The sequence below is a fragment of the Castanea sativa genome, chromosome 6 (assembly GCF_040712315.1).
Source record: "Castanea sativa cultivar Marrone di Chiusa Pesio chromosome 6, ASM4071231v1".
Taxonomy (NCBI): Eukaryota; Viridiplantae; Streptophyta; class Magnoliopsida; order Fagales; family Fagaceae; genus Castanea; species Castanea sativa.
Genome location: NC_134018.1, coordinates 43,882,593 through 43,894,874, shown reverse-complemented (window position 1 = coordinate 43,894,874; position 12,282 = coordinate 43,882,593). Strand labels below are relative to the sequence as shown.

Genomic DNA, 12,282 nt, shown 5'->3' with positions numbered 1-12,282 from the left:
ATGACACTTCTCGGTCAAGTCCGAGGATGAGTTGTTCTTATATTTACTCAAGTTTTGTCTAAGTACAAGGTGTTCTTTCTTTTTTTTTCTTCCTAAGATTACATGCCTATTTTTTTATGGAGGCATTTTCCTTATATATTTCTTCCATCCTTCATTCCAACCTTCCACTTGTTGATCTTGTAAGTGATCTCATGAATGCTTATCCCATTAAAAACCTCTTGAAAGCTTTGTGAGCAGCTGTAAACTAAAACATCACTGTTCATGTGTCATTTCCACATAAATGCGGCCAGCTGATTAAGTGCAGAGCATTTAATGTGGTAGTATCAGTCTTCTTCTCAAATATTTCTTCTTCTATTGTTGGTTTCTTTCCCTAAAACTTATCCTCAAAAGAATGATTACCTCTTGCACAACAATCTCTAGGTGGCCAAGTTCCAATCTTCCACAATACTTTCCTGAGGAAGCTTGGCTTCTTGGGAGACACCACCAGCTTATTATTATTTTTCCTTCTCCTCGACTCATTTACCTCAATACTCATTAAACCTTTTGACCATCATCAGGCTCATATGTATCCTCGGGCATGGCCCACAGCCCAACACTCTTGCTCGGCTCATTTATCCTCACAAAAATAAATAAAGATCAACCTATAACTTGATTAACTTGACCTGTAATCCAATCAACTCAACTCACTTGGAAACTATTTTAAATGACCTATTTTTTACCCGAACCTCATCACTCGTACCCGACCTAACATGTTTGCTAGGTCTACTAAAATTCAATTTAGAACATTGGCATCTTACAATGCAACTCTCAATAGTTAGAAACAATCTATAATCGCTACACATTGAATATTGACCATTAGGGTTACCCACCCATGGTCAATATTGGAATGACTTTGAAGGATGTAGCTCCATATGGCAAAACCGGCGTGTCCACTAAGTCCTCTAGCCACTATTTTCCTATAAAATAAGTTAGTTCATAAATTTTTCTATAATTAGATAATCTCTCCTCTGGCTTACCACTTGGAAGCAAGGTAGTTAATACGGTACATGTACCGGCTGGTACGGCCGGTATGTACCATACCGATACATATACCAATATTAAAACGTCAACATTTTGTACCAGTTTAAATACTAGCCGTACCGGCCATACCGGCCAATTTTAGGCAATACCGACCGGTATGGAAAAAAGTTTTTTATTTTTATTTTTAAGTTTTGTAATTTTTGAATTTTTGTCAGGGCAGAATAGATTTGCATTAACTTATTAGTATTATTTGTTTTCTTAGTATGCAATGGTAACTTTTACGCTTTCTATTTTTTATATTGTGTGTTTTTTTTAATTGATACTAAAGTCTAAAACCATGAATAATTTGTTCTGAATTGAGAAAATGTTTTATGGTAAACTTTTATATTTATTATAACACACACACACACACACACACACATATATATATATAATAACGGTAAACCCGAAACGGTATACCGGTATTGACCGGTACCGAAATATATGTCAAACCGAAACAGCCTCCGATACGAGATTAACTCCCTTGCTTGAAAGGCAGACAAAGTTGAAAACCATCTATTCATATCTTGATTCTTCTCATAAAATGATTTATTCTCACAATAGTCTCTGTTAAAGTACAATTAAAATAAAATGAAAGAAAGAATAGAAAAGAAGAACTTGAATTTTAGGACATGAAACAATAATGAACTTGTCTTTTGCAATGGAAGCCAAGCCACCATTACTTAGCCAATAGAGCCAAAATTAAACTTGGCGTATCAGAAAAACCCATCTGACCTACCCTTAGAGATACACAACCGATCCCAACCCAACCAATGTAGTTTACGTCCCTAGCCCTTTTAACTCCACCAAAAATGTTTTTTATGAAAAAAGACCAAGTTCCAATATTTGTCTTCTTAAAAAAAAAAAAAAAATCAATATTGGAGATTTGAACCAACTCATTGCATATGTAAACGCTTCACGTCCAACTTGAGACAAAAGTCTTTCTTTCAGCAGTTGATGCTCTTGCCTCCTAGCATGACCAATCAAGGAGGGTAACGTAAGCCCACCCGCTTTTTTTGTTTTTTTTTTTTTATGAACACACACTTTTCAAAATGCTTGATTTATCTTCTTATTAATAGACAGGAAGTGTTACTATTTATTTTTTTGGGAATGGGAGTGTTATTAATTTTTTTTTTTGAGAGATGTGTTATTAATTAGTTACATATGAACAAATATATCTAAACTGTTTTTTTTTTTTTGAAAGGAGATCTAAACTGTTAAAAGCGGGCTCATAAATGGACAAAATAGAATGGACGCAAGGACATTGCTCACTTGTGGCTCCGCCAAGTTTAAGGCTATCATCTTAACAAATTGAAGAATGTGACCTTAAAAAGTAACAAATAAACCGAGTGTAACTTAAAGTAAAACATTAAACCAAGAAATTTATAAATGTAAGAAAAAATTGAATTTCACTCATTTAAGTTAAATAAGTTGAACACCCTTTCCAAATAACGTTACTGTGCTAATGATTTTGTTAGTTGGCCGGTTTTGAGAGTATGTGGGAAACTAACATCTCGAGTTTTAGAAACTCAAGATTTAATTAAAACTCAAGTTTTTAAAACTCGAGTTGTGGTGTTTGTCACTTCCATTACGTGGACAAATTTTCCACCTGGAGGAATTTAGCCAAGTAGAAATCGAGTTTATAAGACTCGAAATCTGCACAATATTCCCCCACTTTACCTTTCAAACGCCTAACTCAAACACTCACACTCTCTCAAAAATCCTGAAACACTTTCTCAATCTCTCAACTCTCAGTCTCTCAAACACTCTCTCTCAATCTGTCAAACACTTTCTCAAAGTTGAAATACTCTCACTCAAGCACCGAAACCAGTCACCCTCACCCTCTAACGCTCTCCTCTTTCAGATGCCTCTCTCTCTCGCTTCTCAGCTGCTGCTACACCGACTGCCGGTCCGCCGTAACACCGTCGTAACACCGTCGGTAAGCCTCTCTCTCTTCTCTAATTCCACGGGTGCTTACACCTTTTGGTCCCGTTACTCTGTTTTGATTGTAAATAAGAGAGAGGAGGGCTATGAAGAGTTGGGTTTGTTGTTTATGATATAGCCTTTCACAAAAATGGGTTTGGTGTAATTTGTTTGAACATGGCTTTTTCTGAAATGGGTTCTTCTAGATTAATTCACAGAGGCATGAATTTAGGAATTTAATTTTGTTTTGTTTTGTTTATATGATGTTACTGATATAGCAAGACCATTTTTTTTTTTTTTTTGTTTTAGAAATGGGTTCTTTTAGATTTCATTAATAGATGCGATAATTTCTGATTCTTCATGCCAATACATATGAGTTGGTTGTTAACAAAGTTGAGTTCTTAGGAAAATTTGTTGAATATGGTTGTGATATTTTAAAGCAAATTGATTGGTGCATTAGCTCATTATAATCTAATTTGGTAATATCTAGCTATGTTAGTGGTGGCACGATGAGGGCGATAGTTTTGGTCTATTTCTTGTTGTTATATAACTAGTATGAATGCTTTCGTTTTTGCATAATGGTTTTCTAATCGTTTGGGACCATTTGATGAAATTATGCAAACTACAATGACAATGGTAAAACTACAATGACAATCGTTTGGGACCGTTAAATGGTAAAACTCTTTAACCCACACCCATAGACAACATACCCAACTACAATGACAATCAAATTATGCAAACCCTTACCTGAGATATGAATTTGCTGAGAGGGAAGAGCAGTGAGAGTGGACAATGTGGTTTTGTGAGAGTGAGAGGCAATGTGGTGTGAGAGAGTTAGTGAGGGTGAGTGAGAGTTAGTGAGGCTGAGAGGAGCTCTGTTTTTAGGTTTTCTCTGTGAGTGTTAATGTGAGAGAGTCTCTGTGAGTGTTAATACCACGGGCTGTGTTTAAATATATTGTCCAGTGAAACTCTAGTCTATAAGACTCGAGATCTATTAATTTGTCCAGTGGAACTCAAGTCTTATAGACTCGAGTTCCATGCGTAGGATAAGATATTTAAAAAATAAGATATAGTGGAACTCGAGTTTTATAGACTCGATTTTCATGTCGCGTAAAACGAGTTTTTAAAACTCGAGATCTAGGTGGCATTTTGTCCAACTCAGCGAGCTCAAAGCGAACATAAAGCGAGTTTCTGAGACTCGAGTTTTTATGTATATCTCAAGTTTCAAAAACTCAAGTTGTTAGTTTCCTTTATACTTTCAAACAATGCCTAACTTACTATATTGATGCCATCCACACCGCTAATCTGCACAGTCCCCCTAATTAAGTTGCTACTACAAAACAAATTTTGATGGTGCTTTATTTGAGGAGGAAAGAGAAGTTGGTATTGGAGTTGTGGTTCACAATCAAAGAGGTGAAGTAATGGCCTCTCTCTCTCTCTGAAAAAATACAAAAACCCTTCTTGATAGTCACTTTGAAAATGTTGGCAACAAAAGGAGCAGTCCCAAGAACATGGTATTGGTAAGTTTATTTTTGAAGGTAACTCAGAGATTGTCATTAATGCCCTACAAAGAGGCAATATGTTTTACTCCGTTTTTGGCCACTTAATAGAAGACACCATGTCCTTTGTAAACTCTTTTTAGAGTTGGTCTTTCGCTCATACTTATAGGCAAGACAATGTGATAGCTCATGCCTTAGCAAAAAGAGTTAAGTTTTCTTTGCCTTTTTTTAGTGGGAATGGAGTCTGTTCCTTCGAATATCAATGATATTGTAATGACTGATTTTTCAGCTTAATTTCAATAAGATGATCAGCACGCGCGTGCGCGCGCGCGCACACACACACACATATATATATATATATATATAAAGAAGTTAAATAAGTTGGTGCGTTTCAGTTAGCTCAATTGCAAACTAATAAAGTTTATAATTAGTGACATAGTCTAATGATAAAGGGTAATCATTAGATTAAGACGTCATAGGTTGAAACCTTCTTTTAAAAAATTAAAAAAAAAAGAGTAAAACATGTATTTGTTAAATATAGGCTAACGGTAAACTTTTTGAACCTTAATATTCAATTTTTACTTATAAAATTATGGAACCTAATTTATTAATTTAAAAATCTTTAAGATTTAATTTAATATTTTTGAATGGGAAATGTTAACAAATGAGTATAAGAACTATTTTTTTGACCGACTTTTTATATTGAAAGGGTATCAAAACTTCCATAAAATGCTTTAAAAACACTCATTAAAATTACCTTTTTTTAAATTATAGTGCTTAAGCTATCATACTTATCCCCCACAAAAACCCTATAATTTTGTTTATTCTTCAACTCTTCTAAACGACTTGTAGTACAACATATTCGTTGCGCCTCAATTTTGGTACAAAACAAAGTAGAGGCGATTAGCTCACATAAACCCGCAAAAGCTCACATAAACGGCGGTACATTAGCTCTCGGAATCCATGGATTCCGTCTCCCCCAGCCAGAGCAGCGCGCTAACCAAAACGCGCTTCTCCGATCTCAACCCCTCACTCTTCGAATCGATTCTCGAAGCCCTAACCCAAGCCGGCTTCGAGTTCTGCACGCCGGTCCAAGCCGCCACAATCCCCTTACTCTGTAGCTACAAAGATGTCGCCGTCGACACCGCCACCGGCTCTGGCAAAACCCTAGCCTTCGTGGTCCCACTCGTCGAGATCCTCTGCCGCAACAAAACTCCTCCTAAACCAAACCAGGTTCGTTTCTAAATCCCTGTTTGTTTGCTGAGAAAGCTCAAGGAAAATTTAAAAAAAAGAAAAAAAAAAACTAATGGAAAATTGTTTCGTTTTGAAAAGGTGATGGGAGTAATTATATCGCCTACGAGGGAGTTATCGTCGCAGATATATGATGTGGCGCAGCCTTTCGTTTCTACGCTGCCGAATTTCAAGTCCATGTTGCTTGTTGGAGGAGTGGAAGTGAAAGCGGACTTGAAGAAAATAGAGGAGGAAGGAGCTAATTTATTGGTCGGCACGCCCGGGAGATTGTTTGACATTATGGAACGTGTTGATGGTTTGGATTTTCGGAACCTCGAGGTATTGTTTCGAGCTTAGAATTAGTTTTAGTTTGGAATGTTCAGTTAGTAGTTTGTTTAATCACATTTTGAAATGTAGATTTTTTTTTTTTTTTTTTTTGGATTGTATTGGTAAGTTAGACATGCATCCAAAATCGTCATGTATCAGATTGAAGGAACTTTAATTTACAAACCGAGAAGGTATCTCATGCATTGGATATATGTATTTTGTGCGTCCCCGCCACACGGTGTGAGAAGGAGGATGCATGTATCTAATGCATAAGATAAGTATTGCCATAAACCAGGACTAGACCTTCCAACCTATTGTTTATGTAGGGAGGAAGTGCTCCTAAGCTACAGCTTATTGGGTTGGTTTGAAATGTAGACTGATGGTACTTTTACTATCCCTGCTCAACTAGGATCAATTTGAAAACTTGTAACATATGTTGCTAAAGTTATTTGTCTGATAACTTGAAAAAAAAAAAAAAAAAAAAACTGTACTCAATAAATAAATTCAAGAAGAAAGAGAATCAATGGACTCTGAAATATAATGTGTGTAGTGTATTATTTTGATAAGTAATGATAATTGTTTTTAGTATGGAGGGAAGCTCGTGTACATAAGATGTGTACACAAAGCTAACCTAGAAAATTACAATTCTTGATAAATGCATCCAAAAAGAAAGAGAATCAATGGACGTTGAAATAAAACATGCATCAGTGTCGCCAACTGAACAGGACCTCAAAACAAGAAGCAATAATGTTCCAATACTGTATAGATGTGTGGCTGGTGGTACGACTATGTTTGAAGGAAACACAACTGCTTATTTGAGGATAGGTTATAGAACAGTTTTATGGTTTCTTCTAAATTTGATTGAGAATTGGAAATATCTGCCATTTTGGAAATAATAATACCAGCATGAAATATTAAATGCTATAGAACAATGATCTTTGAGCTTATGTGTTATTTTCTTGATTGGTATAGATTTTGGTTTTGGATGAGGCCGACAGGCTCTTGGATATGGGTTTCCAGAAGCAGATAACTTCCATCATAACTCGCTTGCCAAAGCTTCGTAGAACTGGTCTTTTTTCAGCTACTCAGACTGAGGCAGTTGAAGAGCTGTCTAAAGCAGGGTTGAGGAATCCTGTGAGGGTTGAAGTTCGGGCAGAAATGAAATCTTCAAATGGTCCAACATCGTCAGAACAATCAGGCTTTTCAAAAACACCTTCAGGCCTTCACAATGAGGTATTCTTTTTTGATAAGTAATAATGCTTTCGCTAAAAAAGCTTATAGTTCTCACAATGAGGTATACTGTGCGTCCAGGTCAGTTAACTACAATTTGTGAAATTGTGTTTTGACTTGGATTATCCATTTTGTTTAGACTTCAAATTTTGCCTGGCTAGTGCTTTGATTGTATTCTTCACAAGAATAGGTTGGCTCATGTACGTGTTTATGTTTATGGTCTTTTTCCAAGTAATGTGTGTGTAGTTCACTGGATACCCTCTCTAGGATGGCTTTTTATTCCATATTTACTAGACAAATGGGGGAAAAGAAAGTTACTCATCCTTCTCAAGTTATGTTACTTAACCCTTAGTTTTAGGTGAAGGTGAAGAAAACCCAAAATGTTGATGGTTTTGGTGGTGCTGTCATATTCTAAGATTGAGAAAATTGAGAAACATTGTTGCCGAGAAGTATACCCACATCTGATACTCATACCAGAAACCTTGCAAATTTGTGTTACATTGGCTGCAGTCTCTCATTAAGAAATATGTGTTATTTGTCCTTCGTCAGTCTTTTAATTATAAGTTCAATTCTCCTTTATGTTTGCAGTACATGGAATGTGAAGGAGATAAGAAACCATCACAGCTTGTTGATTTCCTTATCAAGAACAGGTCTAAAAAGATTATAATGTAAGTTATGCATTTGTTATGGTTAGCACGACCTGATTACATTTAACGGCCAATGAGTTTAGTTTACAAAAATGATTTTATGTACCTTCTGTAGATACTTCATGACATGTGCTTGTGTTGACTACTGGGGAGTTGTTCTTCCATGCCTTCCTGTTTTGAAGGGTTTGTCTTTGATCTCGCTGCATGGCCAGATGAAGCAGGTAATATTAGCATGCTGGGTTCCTCCAAACTGTTAGGTGACATTCTCTAAACAGGCATATTTTCAAACATGTGATTCTCACATGATTTTATAGTAGACTTTAAGATTAATCTCTGCCAAGTCTACTGCATTTTTTTCCTCTCCTTTCTCCAAACTGCTCAACACAATGCAACGCCCTTCATCACTGGGAATCTCAGGAGTCTTAGGATTCCAATGAAAAATTTTCTTGTGAAACTTACACTCAATCTTCACATTATTCTTCCTAAGGACCTTGCCTTCCATTAAAGAATGCAATGTAGCAGTCTGGAGGAAGTTTCAAAAACTTTTCCAGTTGCAGGTATTTTGCTAACATGTTTTGTGCCTAATAGACTGCAAGGGAAAAAGCATTAGCTTCATTTAAAGATCTTTCGAGTGGTATTCTTCTATGTACTGATGTTGCAGCACGAGGACTTGACATTCCAGATGTTGATTGTATACTTCAGGTAGCTTAGTAACAATCTTGATGGTGTATTCTCTGTGTTTTATATTTCTAAAGTGATATGTTTTTACAATTTCACTTTGATAACCAAGTGATAATTTATAGTTTATCTTTCGGTTGCTTTTACAGTATGATCCTCCTCAAAATCCAGATGTTTTCTTACACAGAGTTGGCCGAACTGCTCGGATGGGTAGACAAGGAAGTGCCATTGTTTTTCTATTGCCAAAGGTGAATTTTTCACATTGGTATCCATATGATAATTTAAAAATTAGTTCTTTTTTTTTTTATTCATTGGTTTAAAATTTAGGTGAAAGTATTCATTTGAGTTGCAATCTTGTAGGAGGAAGCTTATGTAGAGTTCATACGTATAAAATGGGGTGCCCTTGAAGAGAGGAAATGCTCTGATGATGCACCTGATGTTGTTCCTCAGGTAAGCATGAATTTCTACTGAATTTGTGCAGTCCTTGTGCTCTCTCTCGTCTACACCAAGTTAATGCTATTAGGCTTCTTTGGTGAGGTTCCATATCATCAACAAAAAAAAAAAAAACCCTAATCTATAGGCCTATTTGTGCAGTGTACACATTCTTTATATTAGTGGAATTTGACTTCATTGCCCAAAATTAACAATGATACTATCAGAGATGATGGTTGCTTATGTCTTCATGAGATTGTATTCTAACTGCATGGTTTTTATAGTATTTGTTGCACAATACTCTGGTGGATGATTTGTTCTCATGTCAAAACTTGTTTCAGATCCGGTCTGCTGCCAAAAAGGACCGTGATGTCATGGAGAAAGGTGTCAGGGCATTTGTTTCATATATCCGTGCATATAAAGAGCATCATTGCTCTTACATTTTCAGGTGACTAAAAATGCACCTAATTTTTGCCTTCAGGCTACTTGTATAATTGTATTTCTCCCTGTATTTTATTAGATCATTATTATTTATTTATCCAGGTGGAAAGAGCTTGAAATTGGGAAGTTGGCCATGGGATATGGCCTATTGCAGCTTCCCTCCATGTCCGAGATAAAGCACCACTCACTTTCTACTGTGGGCTTCTCTCCAGTTGAAGACATCAATTTTGAGGATATCAAGTTTAAGTAAGAACTCTACACTCTGTTAGATTACCGTACTGTATAAATAGGTTAAAGGTGATTTTAATTCTAAGTCCCTAATGGGCAATTGAATGGTGGTGGCCATAAAGGATGAAATCTCTTATTTGACTATTTGGATATTGACTTTCTATTGCTCTATTAGCAGCATAGTTCTCATATTAGAATCATCCAGCAATAAATTTCTTTTTAATTTTAATAAATATCAATTTTTATATGAAATGATTGCAATTTTTTCATTCATGGTGCCTTTTGAATGTAGTGATAAAATTTGATTTGTCATTTTCCAATTTGAGCCTGTGTTTATGGCCTATTTCTTTGATAATTCAGAGATAAGTCTCGTGAGAAACAAAGAAAGAAGAATCTGCAAGCAAAGAAGGAAGCAAAACAGCAAGAGCCAAAACCTCACAAACTCAACAAAACCCCAAAGGCTGCAGCTACTGTCACGAGGAAGAAAACAGCTAGACAGAGACGTGCTACCCAAACAGTTGAAGATGAAGATGAGTTGGCACGAGAATACCGTCTGCTGAAAAAGCTGAAAAAGGGGGCTATTGATGAAAGTGAGTTTGCTAGGTTGACAGGAACTGAAGATTTATAGGTCACACTTTTCCAATTCAGACATGATGAAATTCTGCTAGCCTCAACCAAGGAGTAGGTTTCAGAATCTAAACATATGTTAAACCCATCAATAGCTCAGGTGTTCTGATGAGGTCAAAGAGTCCATGACATCTAAAGCTTGTTTTGGAGGCTAAATGCTAACAATGTAATAGAATTGCAAGGGAAAAACTTTGCTGGTGATGGAAGGAGCTTTTACTCATTGTCACGTTCTGACTTTGGGAGCTGGAGACCATCTAGGAGTTGAGTTTGTGACACTTCTTATGAGATTTCATCACCGATCTATTCGCTCCATTGTCTCCTAGACACAATCACACCTTCCCTTTTTTGATCTATTTGCACTCTTGTCTTGTCTCACACTTTTTGTGGACTGTAGCAGAAGCGCTGGAGAAAGGATAATAGCTTTAGTGGTCATCAAGGGATTCTTGGTAGGGTAAATATTCATAAAATTTTGCGGATAAGACCTTTAATTCAGTTTTCTATAGCTTGTATGCTGATTGTTGATGGATTTATAACAGGAATATGTTATGTATTCTTTTTGATGGTTGGGGAGGGGAGGATTTGTACCATGACCAACTAATTGAGCTACAAGAAATATGTTCTATATTCTTAAATTTTTTTAAGGATAATATACTTTTTTAAGTTTCAACTCAGTTTTCTTTGGCTTTTTGTCGGTTGTTGATGGGTTTATAGCAGAAATTGTTTCAAGATGTCTTGTATTCTATAGGTAGTCACTTAAATTAAATCATTCGACCGGCCTTATATTGTAAATGAACGTGAGGAACGTTTGTGAAAACAGCTTTACACACTCTTGAGATCTGGATAAGAAGAATTTATTTTTTAATCTGATGACCTTTCCCAACTTCCAAGAATCTGCATAAATTATACCAACTCGTCCTTATCTCTCACACTGCCAACAAAAATGCTTACAAAGTTGAACACAATGTTTTAAGATGTTTAATTTTAAGATAAATCTGGCAAGATACTATTATATTTTTACATAAGAAACAAAATAAATTTTCAACTCATACAAACACTGACTAAACAAACGGATGTGAATACTTTTTTTCCGAATCAAGCGAATATAATTGGGCATATGCACATCCAAAAGAAAAGAATCCCATGTAAAACACTTTGTATAAAGAATATAATTGGGCATGCACATCCAGAAGAAAAGAATCCCATATAAAACCCTTTGTATAAAGAATATAATTGGGCACATGCACATCCAGAAGAAAAGAATCCCATATAAAACCCTTTGTATAAAGAATATAATTGGGCATATTCACATTCACATTCACAAGAAAAGAATCCCATATAAAAAAACATTGTATAAAGAAAGGAGTTCGGAAAAGAAAAAAAAGATAAAAGATAAAACACTTGAAAAAAGATAAAGATAAAACTCTTCGTATAAAAAAAAGGAATTTGGAGAAGAAAAAAAAGAAAAAAGTATAGACGCACAAACACTATCTATATTTTGAGCTGCGGTACATCCTCGTATAGTAGAGCATTTTTAAACTCTGTTTTGTAATTACTTAGTTTACAACTCCTTACAGCTTTTAGCGGGTTTTAATTAGCTCAACTGGTAAAGTTTTTGATAGGTAAATAAGAAATCCGGAGTTCAATCTCTGCCTACATTAAAAACTGATTGGTGTCTTGATCTGATCATAAAGAGCTATCATTAAAAGCAGACGCCATTCAATAAATTCAAATGTCTCATTGGGTTTTAACTTCTTACAGTTCTCTATCTCATTTTAAATATTATTTCACATTATCTTACCTTATTCTTTAAAAGAAATATAAATATATACGGTTATTTATATAGGATCATACTAACAAATGTCCTAAAAGTATTGATTAACGATCCATTTTAAGAAAGTTTTGACATTACTTTTATGAAAATGAAAAAAACTGTCAAAATATTAATTACTTTTTTTTTTCAT

The 12,282-nt window shown here is 35.4% G+C and overlaps 1 protein-coding gene across 1 annotated transcript; it reads left to right on the top strand.

Moving 5' to 3' along the window:
* Positions 1 to 5,355: 5,355 nt before the first annotated feature.
* Positions 5,356 to 10,988, top strand: LOC142641225 (DEAD-box ATP-dependent RNA helicase 18). The gene is made up of 11 exons (XM_075815626.1): positions 5,356 to 5,714; positions 5,814 to 6,050; positions 7,011 to 7,271; positions 7,857 to 7,936; positions 8,031 to 8,136; positions 8,504 to 8,617; positions 8,743 to 8,841; positions 8,954 to 9,043; positions 9,367 to 9,473; positions 9,569 to 9,712; positions 10,055 to 10,988. The coding sequence occupies exons 1-11, from the start codon at positions 5,445 to 5,447 to the stop codon at positions 10,320 to 10,322; spliced, it is 1,776 nt and encodes a 591-aa protein (XP_075671741.1). The 5' UTR covers positions 5,356 to 5,444; the 3' UTR covers positions 10,323 to 10,988.
* The last annotated feature ends 1,294 nt before the right edge of the window (positions 10,989 to 12,282 follow it).

What these genes read in the sequence shown, in the direction of transcription:
- LOC142641225 (XM_075815626.1), top strand. Translation starts at nt 5,445, where the DNA reads ATGGATTCCGTCTCCCCCAGCCAGAGCAGCGCGCTAACCAAAACGCGC. An exon ending in TTGTTTTTCTATTGCCAAAG is followed by an intron (nt 8,842 to 8,953) that starts GTGAATTTTTCA and finishes GCAATCTTGTAG; the next exon opens with GAGGAAGCTTATGTAGAGTT. An exon ending in CATTGCTCTTACATTTTCAG is followed by an intron (nt 9,474 to 9,568) that starts GTGACTAAAAAT and finishes TTATTTATCCAG; the next exon opens with GTGGAAAGAGCTTGAAATTG.